General features: G+C 50.4%; 3 protein-coding genes and 2 pseudogenes across 3 annotated transcripts; 1 reads left to right on the top strand and 4 right to left on the bottom strand.

Annotated features, from left to right (window-relative positions):
* Positions 1–135: 135 nt before the first annotated feature.
* Positions 136–5,460, bottom strand: LOC117837198 (probable sugar phosphate/phosphate translocator At1g48230). Its single transcript, XM_034716786.2, has 9 exons — positions 5,227–5,460; positions 4,601–4,708; positions 4,315–4,346; positions 4,191–4,241; positions 3,408–3,469; positions 3,052–3,313; positions 1,597–1,862; positions 1,400–1,494; positions 136–693 (listed from the first exon to the last, which is right to left on the bottom strand). Exons 1-9 carry the CDS (start codon positions 5,308–5,310, stop codon positions 517–519), a joined length of 1,137 nt encoding a protein of 378 aa, XP_034572677.1. The 5' UTR covers positions 5,311–5,460; the 3' UTR covers positions 136–516.
* A 1,818-nt stretch (positions 5,461–7,278) lies between these two features.
* On the top strand, positions 7,279–8,545 carry LOC140221350 (uncharacterized). The gene has a single exon (XM_072290875.1). It carries the CDS (start codon positions 7,471–7,473, stop codon positions 8,074–8,076), a length of 606 nt encoding a protein of 201 aa, XP_072146976.1. The 5' UTR covers positions 7,279–7,470; the 3' UTR covers positions 8,077–8,545.
* Positions 8,546–9,095: 550 nt separating this feature from the next.
* LOC117839779 (UDP-glycosyltransferase 91A1) lies at positions 9,096–10,846 on the bottom strand. The gene is made up of 2 exons (XM_034720197.2): positions 10,241–10,846; positions 9,096–10,126 (listed from the first exon to the last, which is right to left on the bottom strand). The coding sequence occupies exons 1-2, from the start codon at positions 10,658–10,660 to the stop codon at positions 9,236–9,238; spliced, it is 1,311 nt and encodes a 436-aa protein (XP_034576088.1). The 5' UTR covers positions 10,661–10,846; the 3' UTR covers positions 9,096–9,235.
* Positions 10,847–13,685: 2,839 nt separating this feature from the next.
* On the bottom strand, positions 13,686–15,296 carry LOC117841086 (UDP-glycosyltransferase 91B1-like; annotated as a pseudogene).
* Positions 15,297–15,310: 14 nt separating this feature from the next.
* LOC117835193 (putative UDP-rhamnose:rhamnosyltransferase 1) lies at positions 15,311–17,101 on the bottom strand (annotated as a pseudogene).
* Between the last annotated feature and the right edge of the window lie 560 nt (positions 17,102–17,661).

A 17,661-nucleotide genomic window follows, 5' to 3' on the forward strand; every position in this document is an offset into this window, starting at 1 on the left:
CAGATGCAGGACAAGGCAGCCTGCATTAGATCAGTCGGTAGGAAACACTCCAGACGAACATCTGATTGTAACTGCAGCCAACTGCGCAATTTGCTGGATTCACACTTGGTAATACGCTAGTACCGACACTGAACGGGAATGGAAACAAAGGTATATCAGAACCTATAGTGCTTTACAACATCTATGGCCTGACGCCATTTCCATATGCTCAGTTACGGAATAATGTATCATCACAAGCCCCTACATATTTCTCCAAATACTAAGCAAAAGTTATTACCTACCCTCTGCAATTTCTCTAATTCACCTCTAGGTATCTGCCCCGAAAATTCACGCCTAGAAAAAAGGGTACACCAAGAGGAGAAATCCAGGCAACATGGTATGAGAAGAAGCGCGTGAAAGACTACTCCCCCGAGCTTCCTAAAACAGCCTTTCACGTGTATCAGCTTATGCACCTCTTTCTGATTCCCCCAACAAAAAATATGCGATGGCCAACCCAAACAAATAGGCAAACCATTGTCATCTGTTACTGAAGCTGCCTGTTTGGGTCCGTGTAACATACGAGAGGCGGGCAGAAGGGATCAAAGGGGCTTCCTCGTCAGCCGCTGCTCCCTCTGATGCCAGGCCCCCTATGACAGTCCCATCATTGCTGTCCATGGAATTGTCAGGCCTGTATGTATTTAAGGCCTTCTTGTCCTGCAAATAAATAGAAGGTGATCATTTCTCACGAGCACAAAACCTGAAGAATCTCTTTTTTTCATGATTAAAGAGGCATAGAAGATGTTGTATTCATAAAAGGCAAACACCGAAAATCTAATAAATCAACACCTTATGGGTTACCTCTTTGCGATGGCATAGCAGGAAATACTTCAGGTTGTAAAACTAAGAGCTATCTATGTGCTCTAAACTGTACTGAAACCTAGTTGGAGAAAAATCGTATGTCATATGTGTCTGATACTCCTTTTGCTGGGATCATGTGTCTGAAACTAAGATGCGCTTTAGCGGAAGTAAGCAGTAAGAATAAGCTGGAGAAGCTGGAGATAAGAGAGGTAATGCATGTCTTGAATTCCTAAGAAACCAAAGTAAAAAAAAGGGAGAAAAATAAAACAACCAGCTCTACTCCCAAACCTTGTATATCTTGTGTTATTAACATGATGTTCTTGGCTGGAACAAGGTACTAGAATTTTCCTAACAGCAGTGTTTCAACCGCAATGAAAACAAAGATGAGGAGCAAACATGGTGACGAAAGGGAAACTTGGAACAACACTAACCATTTCTCAATTATCTCCTTGAATTAATGTTACAATAAGATCTCTCTGATATTTAAACAAGGTGACTAGGGGAGTACCTAACAAATATTGAAAAAAGAAATACAAACCAGCAGCAAGGAACTCATACTGACCTTTGTAGATCTATCAGGATTGTTATCTGCTGGAAGCTGGTTTGCTTTGACATCTTTCATCTTCAAATAATTGTACAGGACAACACCAGAGAGAGCTACACATACAAACAATGCTAACTAAGAAAACTAATAACAGGCTTACATAATATAAAATATAGACATATTATTCCAGATGCAAAAAAAGGAAAGATAATTACCAACTGCGTATCCAATTATGTTGAGGCTTGTGATAACAGATTCAGGAAAGATGATGGTTGAGAGGGCAATAAGTATCCAGTCCTTCAGAACACCAGCAACTCGAATGGTGACAGCTCCAGTTCTTCCAATAACTAGGAATATGGATATGTTCAATGCGAATGCAGAAAGTGCATTCAGAAAAAATATTGAGTAGTTGAATTGAATTTGTGAGACGTCCATTTCTGGCTTTTCCAGCAAATACCATGGAATAAACAAGAAGATGAAACTGCAAAAGAACAATACAATCAATAAATCGCGTGATGAGAAGAGGGACAGGTATATTAAAGACGCTAGGATTTTAGAATATGATGAACTCATTACAACTCTAAACTACAATTACCTGCACTGAAAGAGGTGCAACTAGCATGAAAGATAAAGGGGTGAAGACTCTTCAGCATGGCTCTACAGTCTACAGTATCTCAAGGATACCATTACATATTGGGGTCCCTTACATATTAAGGTAGCACAAACTTGAGATATTTGAATTGCCACTATCAGCTTATTTTGTTACCCACATTAAACTGGCTAAGTTATTTTGTGATTTACAATGCATTGTCAATATTAAACTTCAGTCTCTTTTATGATTTAGTTCAATAGGTTGTCAACATTAATGAAAGTGCCTCAGTTAAGAGGTGCTTTCACTATTAGTTTTTGTTTGAGGAGCTCTTGTCCACTGACATTTTTTTCAAAAAAAAAAATAATAGTGAAAGCACCTCTTAACTGAGGCACTTTCATTAATATTGACAACGTATTGAATCGAATCATGAAAGAGACTGAAGGCTCCATAGGAAAGCATCCATTTCAAACCTATTGAAACAGAGGCATTTCAAATATCAAGGCATGTGCCTAAGTAGGGCATACATATGATTTTAAGATTCGGTTTTTGAAGAATTCCAACCCTGAGTACAAAAACCACAGTTATACTATCAACTAGGAGAATCAATTATACTACAAGGTTTTAGTACTTTCCATTACAAATATATGTTACGAAAGTAGCTAAAAGGTGCTATCAATTATCTATACTGCAAGTATAAAAATTCTTCTTGAAGAATCACCACAGTACGACACAAGCCTTTGTAAAGGAACAGGTTCATCTAATATCTCATTAAGGATATCCTATTCAGAGTTCACAATCATATATGAAAAACAACTTACCAGGAAATATTCTGTCACTTTGAGATGTGAACACAATTGTTGTATAGATTTTAGGAACATAGAATACCACATGGATAATAATACCATATTAAAGAAACCTAACAGTAGCTAACTCCTTGATAACTATGGATTTTCAATGTTATTATTGGTGAAGCAATTGCAGGATTTTTTTGGGGAGGTAAAATGATCTCATTCAATAGTACTTGCCAGTAGCTATATCAATCAAGAAAGCATTTTGAATATCAGAATGTTTCTGGTACCTGCACGGGGCTATGTAATAGAGGCTTGTAATAGGATTCAGGGTTAAGCCCTTCTTTTGGAGAAGGACCTGTGTGAGGACCAGCCTGAGGGCTTCCGCAAAAATGCCAGTTACTTGGTATAATGTTCCAATCACATCAAAGTGAATCTCGCCATATGATGAAACTACAACACCAACACTGACCAATAACATGTTCAAGAAGAGGTCCCATCTTAATTTGTCAGTACCGCATAAAACAGCCATTATAAATGTTGCTACAGGCACTGCATTTGAAAGCACCTCAAGTCAGTATCAATTGCATAAGCTCATAGATGGATCTTTGTAGAACAAAATAAAAGGAGTAGCATGCTGACGCACTCAAGGCCTTGAGCATCTGGATGAAGGCCACAGAAATATACAAGTATGCTGTGTTGCCAAACCTGAAAAAAGGTCATCACAATGGATGTATGAATATTATACAAGGGAAATATGTGTTCTGCACACCTACTTTAAGAAACCCTACAGGAGGACAGAAAAATCGAAATGAACAGTAAAGGCATGCTAATGGGAAGTTAGTAAAGAGTAGTCCAAATACTAGTGCCAGAAGCTAACAAAGCTATAGTCGTACAGGGATTAATGCTGCAAGTTGTCATCTAGATCACATACAAAGTGAGGGAACGAATTATACAGTTGAGTCGATGTTTTTCTTTTTTTTGCAAAGTTTGTGCTTTACACTGGAACAATAAAACTACTACATATATGCATTGTTTTGCTCATGTTGAACCTTCAACAAGTTATATGAATGCAAGTAACCAAACCAGGCAAAGGCCCATAATAGAGCATTATTACATACATACAGCAACCTAGCATAACCAAGCATGCTACTTAATTTACTCACAACCATGTTGATAATTTCACATGATATGTCAATATTATTCTAGCAATTGGTGTACCAGCCTACCAGGCAAATGGTGCAAAAAGGCAAGCCTGGAAAATTTAATAGCATCAATTATCTGCAAGCAATTTCATTAGCAGCAGTGCGAAGGAATTCAGCCAGCAGCAGTGCAAATATCATGCTTTTGTTGCAGCAAAGTATTAGGCACATACTTGCAACATATAGGAAATGAAAGATAAAGACCACATTGTACACATTTAGCTTACCACAGGCTTGACGCAAAGAAGGCGCTAATTGGAATCACACATGTGGCATATCTGCATCAAGGGGAGAAACTAACTAAGGGTCAAACTTATATATAACAAGGGAAGAAGAAGTGAATGCTCTTACATATGGAAAGTCATCTTGACAGGTGGAACAACCTGCATTACAAGTGATAACAAAACAAATCCATTAGATACGGAAAAATTAAATAAAATTACCAGACATCCCAATAATCTAAATCAAAGCTGGAAATCAGAATGTTTTCCACATTTGTTCTTGCAATATAATAATGGTTTACTTGAAATAGTGATGTATATGTCACTTGGTTAAAACAGGAAGATCATAAGACAGAACAGCATGGTATACAACAACAGTGGAAGATTATAAAGGGAAATGGTGCGCAGAAACCCACCTTAAAAACTCGGACAAGGAAGAATGTCACGATTGCAGAAAACGCCATGTGAATCATTGTAAGGGTGATAGGGAAGGGAAATTTGAAGTACTTCGGAGAAAGGACCCACTGCAGTCACAGGAATTTAGCAGATTAACCAGATGTATTAAAAATAGAAACACATAATTCACGTTTCTGGCACAGCATTATCAGCAGACAAATCCTAATCGGTGTGCTCACAAGCACATTGTACTGCAGATTATTGACAGTGACGGTGTGCTGTAGCAAAACCCTGATTCACCTTACAAGGACAGCTTGGAGGTCCTATAGAAATCAAACCTTGTAATAGACCGTTCAACAACCTAACGATTAACAAATATGGCCAGTCAAAGTAGAACCCATGCATATCAGAATCATACCAACCACACTACGTAAACCTTAATACGCACTCTAATACTCCGCATGTCAGCTAGATTTGGGGGTAAAATGGACAGCAGCTCACAATCGCATCAGTTACTGAATTATTTCCCTCGATTGCTGCGCCAACCACTAAAAACGGACCCTACCTTTGCTTCGCCACCACTCTACCGCAACGGAAAACACAGGAGGGACGCATAAACCCGCATTGGAATGAAGCATAGCCTTACTTTGTTAAACAGGATGACGCCCGACGAGAGGCAGACGTAGATCAGCAGGTAGAGGTAGGTCAGCACGAGCTGCCTGCTGATCATCTTCGCCGCGCCGCCCGCCCCCTACTCGGCGCTCGGGGGCTGTGGTAGCTGGTCGGGCGGCGAGTGAATGGCGGCGCCGGGGAGGCGGATGCGGAGGCGTCGGCTGGAAGGAATCAGATCGGAGATGGGTGGGGGGGACGGGAGGAGGAGGCAAGGGATGTCGGGCGAAAAGGGCCAGGTCCGGTGCGGTGGTTTTCCTTCGCCGTAGTGCGTTTCCAGATGCTCTGGACCGTTGGATGAGGATCCGATGGCTCTGGATGGATTGATCGCACAGATCAGTGCCAGTGCTGTGTGTATGTGTGCGTAAGATACGGTGCATATGACTAAGCGTAGTTAAAGACTATCGAGAATAATAATTGTCGTAGTACTAGTGTTAGCGTCTACGCTGATATAAAAATGCACCGGTTGCTTTTTCTATTTTGTGTCCATTCGCTTCATTGTGCACATGTAAATTTTATTCATCGGACCATGTGCATTTGATATTCTAGCCTTACGTTATGCTATTCAGTAATAGCCTCTACCATTTTTTGTGACTGATGCATATACATGATCAGGTAGCATACCAGTATCTTTGACATCTTTCGTATTTACACCCTTTATTTCAAGATTAAATGTGCAGATTAAGTGATTAACTTGGTGCCATCTTTAATAAAAACCTTTGCTGGAAAAACTTGGTCCCATCTTTGATAACAGAGTTTGAATCTGAATTCATAGGAAATTGATGTAAGATGTGAACCAATGATATCATATAACAAGATCCTCGTATTATTAGGTAAAACTTTAAGTTAGAATGTTGTGAACTTTGACGTTTAAAATGTTTAAGAGAAGGAGTACGCAAAGGTAGTCCAAGTTTTTATATACATACTCCTGCCACTTTCATGCACCTTGCTTCAACACTAGGTTAACGTTGATCCTTTTTCATCCCCGGTTTCCAAGTGCTAGGCTGCTAGCTTCTTTCTCTCGGCGTCGTACGTGGTCCATCAGACCATACACGGGCAGGTGATCCTCCTGTTTAATTCCTTCGTTCCTACTACTATAGAATTCTTGGCAGAGTGTCGGTCTGGCGGGACCATGTTAAGACTTTGTTGGTAGTTCGTTTTGAAAGGAAAAAAAAATCCAGCCATGCTAAGAAAATCGAACTTGCATTGTTCAAAAATTGATATCTCAAAAAATGCCACTGTTTTCAGGAAATTACTCCTTTAGACTCCCGCAAAAGGGAAAAAAAAACTCCTTTAGACGCAACCTTTTTTCCCCTTTGAGAGAGGGCGACATCCGCATCCGGTCCGGCATCCGCCATCCCCACTTGGTCACGCCACAGTACGGACATAAAAAAGGTCTTGTTGAAGACTTGAAGCCCGAAAGGCCCCTTTGGACACGCATGGTATGGAACTCGGTCCAGTCCCGGAGTCCCCTACGTTCACTGTTCATGGATAGACCGTGTGTAAGTCAACAGAGTACAACATACTATGCAACAGACAGAGTACTTATTTAATTAGATAATACGCATACAACAAATCCAAGTCAGCAGATTATTATTGCACTTACACGATGACCACGTTGTATTAACCAGTTTTGATACACAGAGAGATGAGGTTGTTAATTTTGTTATCACGCACGTAACATCATCCAGTCAATCTTAAGACAGTGTCCATTCATCGATAGCCATGGCCCATGGGTCTCTCTCTTCGCGTACGGCAGCTGGCTCTGAGTCACAGAGGGACGGGCAGCTAGCAGGAGGAGTATGCAGGAGTGACGTCGCGTGCGCAGGAAGTCCAGTGCCCATCGCATATTTTAACGTCCGCGCCAAGAGCGACCCGCTAACCGTTCCACATAAGTTAACGACCGAGTAAAGAGGGATCCCACCGGCCCAGTCACGCTCGCCGCTGCGTCCCCGTTCAAGTCGTGATCGCTGCGCCTCGCCGCGAGGACTTGACCTGTTGGAAGAATAACAAAAGCTAGTGATCGCCGCTCGTGCTCTTCTCGTTTCCCCCATCAAAATAGTGATGCGGGCCAGTGTAGACCGGATCGTCCCGCCCCGCGCGTATAAGAACTCGCCTCTGGCACGGTTCGGCCAGTGCAGTCGTCGTCGTCGCACCGTGACCGGAGCCGCGCGGAGAGCACAGAGCTAGAGAGGGCGCGTCGATCGATCTATCTCCGGCCATGGCGACGATCCAGCAGCACCACATCAAGGCCCTGACGCCGACGTGGTTTCTGGTCAGGGTCATGCCGGCCCCGGCGACGAGGGAGGGCGGTAATAAGAAGGCCGCGCCGAACGCCGCCTGCTCGCCGCTGCTCCTGTCGCCGGCGGTGTGGCAGAGGGCGCAGGACGAGAAGGAGAGGATGAGCAAGGACGGCGCCGAGCGCGGCGGCGGCGGCGGCCTGCCGGCGTCGCCGAGGATCAGCTGCATGGGGCAGGTCAAGGGGAGGAGCAGGGGGTGCTCGAGCGCGCGCGGCCCGGCGCCGACGCGGGGTCCGGGCTACCGCGGCGCAGGCGGCGGCGGCGGCAAGGTGGCGACGCTCGTGTTCGGGTTGCTCGGGCGGCGGAACGCGAGGACGTCGCGCGCGTGCGCCAAGGTCAGGGACGTGCCCGGGAGCTCCCGTGGTGTCCGTCGCGGTGCAGCCGCGACGGTGCTCGTGCTTGACCCGCCGTTGCCGGTGGTGAGGCGGCCGGCGACGGACGACGACGCGCCGAGCCTCTGGGAGCGGCGGCGCGGCGGAAAGGCCCTGCAAGGTCTTAACATAGATCGCTCCGAGGCGCAGAGCTAGGCAACCCTGCTTGCTGCTTGCAGAGGCGCATCAAAGAGCAAACAGCATCTCTGCACGGCTAAGTTACAAGCAGTGATGCATGGTATGTTCGAGTGCTCTATGAAGGTTTAAGCCCCGTTTGGAACGCCGGAGTTTTTCATAATTGGTGAAGAGAGTCCAATTTCTGTAAATCTCAATGAAATCGAGGCGTTACTCTGTAAATTTGTATGTTGACCTTTGGTTGCTATAAGATGCCTGGAAACTTCATCGTTCTTGCAGGCAGTTAGCACATTCTCTGTGTGGTCAGTCTGTTATCATATAGTACTAGAAGTCTTGTATCTTGTTGACTTAGAAGCCAATTATGTTGTGTTCTTGAGGAGGAGGAGGAGGAGGAATCCCTCCACGAAAGGGTTGAACCTCGAGAAAAAAGGTGAGCTACCATCATACAACTTTATACCATGGTGAAGTATGTTGATGTTTTTTATTGCTATTTCGTGAATTGAACTGTTTCATGTCAAATTGCTACACCTGTGCTGGCGACTGCGGTGACATTATCGCTAATGCCGGCGCGTGGGGCAACCAGGAGCAACTAGCAACCTACGCATGTGTTTGGGCATACATATTAGGAAATTCAGTAAGGGTCTGTTTGGATACACACTCATATTTTTTAGGACTTCACTTTTAGTCCACTTTTAGGACTTATGCATCCAAACATATGTCATAAAAGTGCATTCATAATGTTTAGGAGTGCTCTTTTCATTAGGAGGACCAAACCATCATAATGGGTCATTTTTCTCCTAAAAGTGGTCCCCAACCCATCATTTACCCCTGTTGCCCCTCCCCTTCTCTCTCCACGGCGCTAGAAACGGAGCAGGGGTGGAGTAATTAGGGGTACAAAAGTCATTTCCCCTCTAACATCCTAAAGATTATGATTTCATCCAAACAGCCCACTCATAAATTTTAGGACTACCAATTTCTAGCTCCTAAACTTTATGAGTATCCTAAAGTTTACGAGGGTGTATCCAAATAGACCCTAAGTCAGAGCCATAGCATATGGTGGATTTATTGCCGGAACATGGAGATCAGAGGCGCGAATGGCCACCGCTATTTCAGAAATGCTATACTACATCGTTGCATCAAGCCATCAACAGGCGGTTATTGTAGGATATTTCACCTTATTTCACTTCTCGAAGGATCCCAGACGCTGGATAAGCTCGTCGATGTACTTCTCCTGGCAATTCCTGTCGCTCACAATCTCCTGCATCTTCTTGGCATTAGCCGCGAAGACGCTCTTACTTTCTTCCTCGCACATGACAGCCCGGATCGCTCCGGCGATGCCTTGGCGATCGTACGAGCCGTCCTTCTCACGCCTTGGCACTCGCAACCCGGCCTTCTTCCTCTCGATCAGTTGCGCGTTTATCCTCTGTTCATCTAAGAACGTCAGGAAGAGCATGGGATGCCCGGACATAACCCCTTCAATGGTGGAGGCCCATCCGCCGTGCGTCAGGAACGCGCCCACGGAGCTGTGAGCCAGTATGATGGGCTGAGGAACCCAGCCCATGGCCACGAGCCCACGGTCACGCGTCCGCTCCTCGAAACCTAGGGGCAGGATGTCGCCGTCCGCCTCGAGGAGGAGGCCGTTAGGCTTCTTCAGAGCCCAGAGGAATGTCGTCCCGGCGAGCTCCAGCCCAAGCGCGATCTCGTGCAGCTGTTCGACGGTCACCGGAGGCTCGCTTCCCAGAGCAATGAACAGGACAGACTCGGGCTGCTGCTTGTCGAGCCATGACAGAGCTGCGTTGCCGTGCTCTCTTCTGTGACCTTCTGCGGGGGGACACGGCGGGACTAGGCCGTACGGGATCACCGGCTTGCCGAAGATGTCTGACAGGAGAGGCAGGGGCTCCGGCTCCAGCTCGAAGCAGGCGCGTTGGATGACAAGCTGGCATTTATCCAAGGTTAGCACAAATCGCTGGAGTATTGAGGCTGTTGAGCCATCCACCGGCGGCTCAACGCGCGGCACACCGTACTCCGCTGACGTCGACGCTGCGAATGTCAGGTTCAGCGCGCAGGGTATCTGCAGGAAATCAAGCGTGCATGCCATGCAAGAACCAGTTTATCTATCGATCAAGGAGAAGCGATTAATAAGGCACGCGCCCAATTCCCAGTTTGCTAGAGATCTTGGGGAAACCTTATGGTCGGCAGCGGCGGCGGCGGCCCAGTATTGGAAGTTGTCGAGGAAGAGCCAGTCCACCTTGTTGGTGCTCCCGTCGGCGCAGGCGGCGTCGAGGAAAGCTGCGAAGGGCGCGGCGAGGCCGTCTAGGGCCTTGAGGTGGAGCTCGGTCTTGCCGGGCGGGATGTCGCTGGTGGCCTCGGCGCCGTCGGGGAGGCCGTCGACGCGCGGCAGCGGCAGCGCCACGAAGTCGATGAGCGGCGCCAGCGCGGGCGGGACCGGGCGGAGGCGGCTGATGTTGCGCGGGGTGGAGACGAAGGACACGCGGTGGCCTCGCGCGGCCAGGCGCTCGGCGAGCTCCAGGCTGGCGAGCATGTGGCCGAACGCGAGCCACGGGAAGATGACGATGTGCAGCGGGGAGGAGTCGGAGGCGTCCATGCGCGCGAGCCTGCTGCCTGCCTGCGGAAGGGGCGACCGGTGCCGGCGAGAGTTGCTCTGTTGCGTCACGAATTCACAGGGGCGGCGTTCACCGTGCGTTGCTACTTACGAAGCTCCCGAGGATTGTTGTGGACCATACATCGGAGCTACCACAAAGTGGCCACATCCACAGGTGGCGGTGGCGAGCTGGCACACCGGCCCATTTCAGGAAATACTATCAATTGTTATAGTCGGCATGGGCACCGGGACAGGGACCGCTGACGAGTGAGCTCGTACCAAAAATGGAAGGAAAACATAGCATTTTAACATTTAGCACGACTTTTGAAGCAGCCCACCAACCAATCAATCATTTTCTTAATCAATTTCCGTACGGGCCCGGACCCTTGCCCATCCCACGCCTTCCTCACCCATGTCCATCCCCATCAGCATCTGCTTTCTGCCTGTTGGTCTGCTCCCGATCCCCTTCTTCGGTACTGTTTCGTTTCGCGTGCGTGCCGTGGTGAGGTGACGGCGGCGAGCACCCCCACAGTGGCGGCGGCGATATTGAGCAGCGCTCCACTCTTGAGGAATCGGATCGTATTGATGTGGAAATCATGCATTGTCTCAACATTCACATGCGCACTACAAACTCAATTTTACTGACATAAAAGCAGGTACAGTAAATGGATAATAACTTATCAAAGATACGGCAAGAAATTCAATACGCAAGACGGTGAAGGCCTCTTTTGTACCTATCTGTAAAACGGGATTTCCTCCTTATCAGATCTCTGCTTCCGTGACGGCCATTGTCTGCAGATTATCTATCATCGCATCGTTCTCTCCAAAACATAAGGATCTCTATGTGTAAAACGGAATTTGCTCCTCATCGTGACGTGGAGCGCTGCTCAGTAGCGCCGGCGCCGCCGTCTCCGTCACCTCACCATGCCACGCACACGAAAGGAAACTGTGCTAAAGAAAGGGATCGGGAACGGACTAATAGGAGAAAGCGGATGGGGATGGATCATGGGTGGGGAAGGCACACATGCATTAATGGAGCTTGACTTGAAAATGAGAGGAGCTCAATTTAATTTGACGTATTCGTAGAGCGCCCAGATTAGTTTCCAAAGCATTTAAGTGGTGGAATCAAAAGCTTATTTAATGAACTCTGTACACGTGTCATGTGCGGTGCTTTCTCACCGTAATCCTAGCCTCCAAAATTCTCAAGCTGCAATGCAAGATCATGTGGTGCTTTTCTGAACATGGACATTAGAATCGATGTTTCAGTCGGTTAGTGCCCCACGATGAGATGCATGCTTGGATGGGTCTAAATTCTCACTATAGTGATCATTAGGCAAAATCATATCATAGAAACTGTGCAGCGCCTTAGCTTGAACATACGAAATCGACTGTAGTTTCAGCAGAATTTATGAGTAGCATGAAAATGCATGGGCGTTGAAGTTTTTACACAAGGTGGGATCTAGAGAAGGTCAAAATTATGCAAAAAGGCTGGTTTGACCCATATATAACCTCATTAGAGCATCTCTAGTTGTCTCCCTTTCCTCAATCCAACTACTATACTAGGAGAGTTGACAAGAAAATAGTATTTTAATAGTCTCCCTTTACCTTTCCATATTCCCAATAGTTATTGGGATAAACCAAAAATTCACCCCCAACTCCCCCTAAATAAAGGAGGAGTTGTGACTCTTCCAATACACTAGTTGTATTAGGTGGTGTATGGTTCCTTTAGTCCATCATTAAACTTTAGTCCATACCCTATTTGGTTCCATGGACTAAAGTCCACTAATGCTGTTGAACAAAGACTCTTCACCCCTGCTCCCCACCAGGCTGGTACCCTGGCGCCAGTTCTGTCTCCAGCTTGAGACGATGAGATGTGCTCGCTCCTGCTTCCACCATGGCGTCTTCCTTCCCTCCCCTCCACCCATCGCCTTCCTCCCTCCTCAGTAGGCTAGGTCTCGACGTGCACGGAGACTCCGCATCGGCATACCGCTGTCGTGCCCCCTCTAAGAGCCGCCGCACCTAATGCAGACAACACGGCCGCCCTCGTGGTCGCGCGCACCAAGGCCGGGGACTCCGTGAAGGCTCGGTCCATCTAGGCGCAGCTCCTCCACAGCTTCGCTGCACTGTGCCTTCCCGTCACCGGGGATGCCTTCCTCCGCACCTACATCGTTACCGGGAGGGAGGACGGTGGGGGGCGACGGCAGTGGGCAGGAGGGCGAAGGCGGGCAGGAGGGAGGGCGGCGGGGCCGGGTGGGAGGGAGCCAGGTGGGAAGGAGGGTAGTAATGAGGGGCAGGAGTATCGCGAACACAGTTTAGTCCACTTTAGTTCACCCCATATGGACTAGATGACTAAAACCTTTAGTCCAAACTTTAGTCCACCTGTTTAGGTGTTTAGGGACTAAAAGTGCATAAAAATAGTGGACTAAAGTTTAGTTCATAGGAACAAACAACCCTTAGTACGAGATTATTGGGAGACTATAAAAAGTAACTCTCGCAGTAACGGTTGAAGTGATATTGGGATATATCCCAGTGGGAGTTTTATGGGCATTAAATTTCATACCACATCAACAATGTTGCTGGCTTGACAAGGTCTTTGTGAGGAGAGAGAAGAGGAAGTTTCATCATATGTGAAAGGAGTTTCATCCCCATGATACTCAACAGGCATAATTACCTAGTTTATAGTCTTGGTAACAGTACAATGAAATTGTGCACTGAGACTGACTAGTCCTTAGGAAATATTTATTGAGGCACTGCTAGAGATGCTTCGTAGAGGTGGAGAGTATCTACCAGACTGCCCGTGCGCCAAATCCGCTCTTGTTTAATTTCCCGATTCTTGAAAATCTGGTAGATGACATCTAGCAATCGACAATCATAGTAGTAAAACATTTTGACACCACTGACAAATAGCGTATATTTTCTCCGTTCCAAATTATAGTTCGTTTTGATTTTTTTAGATTCATAGATGTTTGTACGGATCGTTTTGATTTTAAAAAAACGAACCACAATGACCAAGGAAGTACGATATTTTTTATTCATCCTTGCAGGATCTCAAGTGCTGAATAAACCCGTCGATGCACCTCTCATGCACTCTCTGTCTGCCACGATCTCCTGCAGCTTTCTCGCTTCGGTCGGAACACCCTGCCCTCCTCCCCCACCACGACGGCGCGAACCGCTCCAGCGACGCCGTCTCGGTCGAATGACCCGCCTTGTCGTCTCTCGGCACCGGCACCCCGACCTGCCGCCCCTCCATGAGCCGCGCGTTCGGGCCTTGGTTGCCGAAGGTGGGCAGCATGATCAGCGGGTGCCCGAACTGGAGCCCCTCGACGATGGAGCCCCACCCGCAGTGCGTCAGGAACGCGCACACCGCGCCGTGCGCAAGCACGCTCACCTGAGGCACCCACCGCGTCGTCACGAGCCCACGGCCACCGGTGCGCTCCGCGAACCCGCCGGGTATGATGCTGGCCTCGTCGGTGCCGACGGGCGGCCTCAGGGCCCAGAGGAAGCGCGTGCCGGCGAGCTCCAGGCCATGCGCCAGCTCACGGAGCAGCTCGACGCGCAGCGGCGCCTCGGTGCCCAGCGCGACGTACACGACGGACTTGGCCGGCTGCGCGTCCAGCCACCGCAGCGTCGCGTCGTCCTCTGTGCTCTTGCGTGTTCCGTCGGGCTGCGGAGGCAGCAGGCCGAGAGGGACGGCCGGCTTGCCGTAGAGCCTCGCCAGGAGCGGGAACGCGTCGGGCTCCAGCTCGGGACAGCTCCGGATGGCGACGAACCTGGACCTTGTCAGCGTCTGGACGAAGCGGCTGATGATGGACGGCCCCGAGGCGCCCTCCGTGGCGAAAGCCTCCGTGGTGTGCTGCGCCTCGAACGCTGGCGCCGCGCTCATAGAGTGGCCGATCGCCTGCCGTTGCTCAGCGTGCGAGTCCCCCAGCTGGCCAGCCGAGGCCGCGACGCCAGCCGGGCAGGGCAGAAGCATCGCGCACGGTCCTGAGCGGCGGCGGCGACCCAGTGGTGGATGAAGTCGGCAACGACCCAATCGGGCTTCCTGCGGCCATCCGCCGCCGCGCACGCGGCGTCGAGGAACGCCGCGAACGGCGCCGCGAGGCCGTCGAAAGCCTTCCTGTGGAGTTCGAACCTATCGTGTGGTACGTCGCTGGTGGACTCGGCGCCGTCCGGGAGGCCATCGACTCGCGGGAGCGGCAGCGCGACGAGGTCGACGAGGCGCGCCAGCGCGGGGTGCACCGGCGGGAGGCGGGCGAGGTTGTGCGGCGTGGAGACGAACGACACGCGGTGGCCGCGAGCGGCCAGGCGCTCCGCGAGCTCGAGGCAGGGGAGCAGGTGGCCGAAGGCGAGCCACGGGAAGATGACGATATGCATGGTGGAGTCATCGGCCGTGTCCATTGTGAGAGGGAGGCGAGAGCTCGACCTCGACGGAGGAAGCGATAGAACCGGGGTTGCAGCTCAAAGCCGGCTGCTGCTTTGCTTAGAGAGGCAGGGGCCGCATGACGAGATGGAGGCGGGCCGGCAACGATTGGTTATCGACTTATCGGTTTCTCCATATGGCGGGAATGGCCATGCGTGCTTTGATATTGACATGTCCTTGTTTAGTGAATAAACACAACGAGATCCTCACAAATCTTAATCCTGTGGGTAATTCGGAGCATCTTTGAGGTTTCGATTTTACGAGAAAGGCAATAGGCATGTTGGGTAAAATGGGCTGAGCTCAGCAAAAAATAATTCTAGGCTCAGCAATGTCAGAGATCCGGCTGCAAGTGAACTAAAGAAAATGGCCTTGCCCTGTCCAAGCAAGAGGATCTCAAACGCTCGACGAATTCGTCAATGCATCTCTCCTGGCAAGCCCTGTCCGCAACGATCTCTTGCAGCTTCTTCGCATTCGCCACGAAGACACTCCTACTTTCATCTTCGGACATGACGGCACGGACTGCTGTGACGACGTCATGGCGGTCGAATGACCCGTCATCTTCATCCCTCGCCACCTGTACTCCGATCTTCCGCCCCTCCATCAACCGCGCGTTCGACCCTTGGTCGCCATAGATCGGGAGCATGATCAGAGGATGCCCAAACAGAAGCCCCTCGATGGTCGAGTTCCACCCGCAGTGCGTCAGGAACGCGCCCACCGCACCGTGCGCCAGGATGCTGATCTGAGGTACCCACCCCATGGCGACGAGCCCACGGCCGCGCGTGCGCTCCTCGAAGCCCGGAGGGAGGACATCCGCGTCAGCGACGCCGCCGGTAGGCTTCCTCAGAGCCCAGAGGAAGGGCACTCCGGCGAGTTCCAGCCCGAGAGCCAGCTCGTGCACTAGCTCGATGCTCAGTGGCACCTCGCTTCCCAACGCGACGTACACGACCGTCTCGACCGGTTGCACGTCGAGCTATGGCGTGATGGCGTCGTCGCCATCCTTACCGGCGGCAGCTCGGCCTCCGTCGGGCGACGGCGGCAGGAGGACGAAGGGGACCACCGGCTTGCCGAAGAGAGTGGGGAGGCGAGGGAGAGCCTCCGGCTCCAACTCGGCGCAGGTCCGCATGCCGATGAAGTTGCTGCACGGTTAGGAAGAAGCGCTGCCCGACGGATATCCCCGAGGCGCCTTCGGTGCTGTACATGATCCTGTTCCGCTCCGTCTCGAACCTTGGAGCTACCGCCGCGGGTTGTCCGTCTCCAGTGGCTTCGTGCTGTTGCCCGCTGCCAGCCTGCTCGGGCCGTGGTGGCTAGCCGGCGAGCGCGGCAAAGATGCTTGCAGGCAAGTGGAGGAGCATCGCGCATGGCACCTAGGAGATCGCTCGCCATTACAGTTCATTACACGTCACGACGGAAAAGTCATTTGGGAGTGGCAGATCATTATACTAAGTAACTTACCTTTCGATCAACAGCGGCGGCGGCGGCCCAGTGGTGGAAGCTGTCGACGACGACCCAGTCGGGACTATCCCGCCCTGCGCGCACGCGGCGTCGAGGAACGCGGAGAATGGCGCCGCGAGGCCGTCGAACGCCTCCCTGTGGAGCTCGAAGGCGCCGAAGGGCACGTCGTTGGTCGACTCGGCGCCGTCGGGGAGGCCGTCCAGGCGCGGGAGCGGGAGCGGCACGAGGTCCACGCGCGGTGCCAGCGCGGCCGGCAGGGGCGGGAGCCGCGCGAGGTTCCGCGGGGTGGACACGAGCGACGACGCGCGGTGCCCCCGCGACGCCAGGCGCTGCGCGACGAGCTCTAGGCCCGGGAGCAGGTGGCCGAACGCGAGCCACGGGAAGATCACGACGTGCATCCGCTGCCGGGAGGAGGAGCCCGCGCCGTCCGCCCCCGTCATCCGCCCACGCGCTCGCCGGCTCAGCCTCGTGCAGGGGAAAGCTCGGAGCTGTCAACGAGGCCGGGCGTGTCGTCACGCAGTGGTGGCTGGGCCTGAGCCCTCGGTTTTCCCCGATGAGATAGGGGAGTGTGACAGTAGAAGACGGCGCGCGACGTGATGGATGACCAATGTGGCAATGTCGGATGCTTGTGACGGAAAGAATTGGGATTGGCTGGACAATGAATGATCCAATGCGGCAAACGCCCCCGTTCAGTGGTCATTGCGCTGTACTACAACTCTACAAGTCGAAGCCAGCGTGGCAGCGTGCATTCGCACATTTTTTTTTGCCAGCGTGGCGTGGATCGGGTGACGCTGCTGATCATTTTGGGCCTGGGCTTGATTCTAGTTGGATTGGCTTTGAGACGGGCCCACAGTACGTGCAAAACACAAGATGTGTGCACTGAGGTCTTAAAAAAAAAACGGGCTTCCTAGCCCCCGGACATCCGGCGGGAGCAACTCCCATCGGACGCATGCATCACCATCCATTTTAAATCTGACGGCTACAGTAATACCATAATAAATACCACTAATTATCCGACATTCCGTTGCAACATCAAAATAAAATAGCTGCAACATCGAAAAATCTATGGTTGCAACATAAAAAAGATGCGAAAAAATAGCTCAATGTAAACATAATATTCGTGAGGAAAAAT

This window comes from Setaria viridis, chromosome 9 (genome assembly GCF_005286985.2).
Source record: "Setaria viridis chromosome 9, Setaria_viridis_v4.0, whole genome shotgun sequence".
NCBI classification, from domain to species: domain Eukaryota; kingdom Viridiplantae; phylum Streptophyta; class Magnoliopsida; order Poales; family Poaceae; genus Setaria; species Setaria viridis.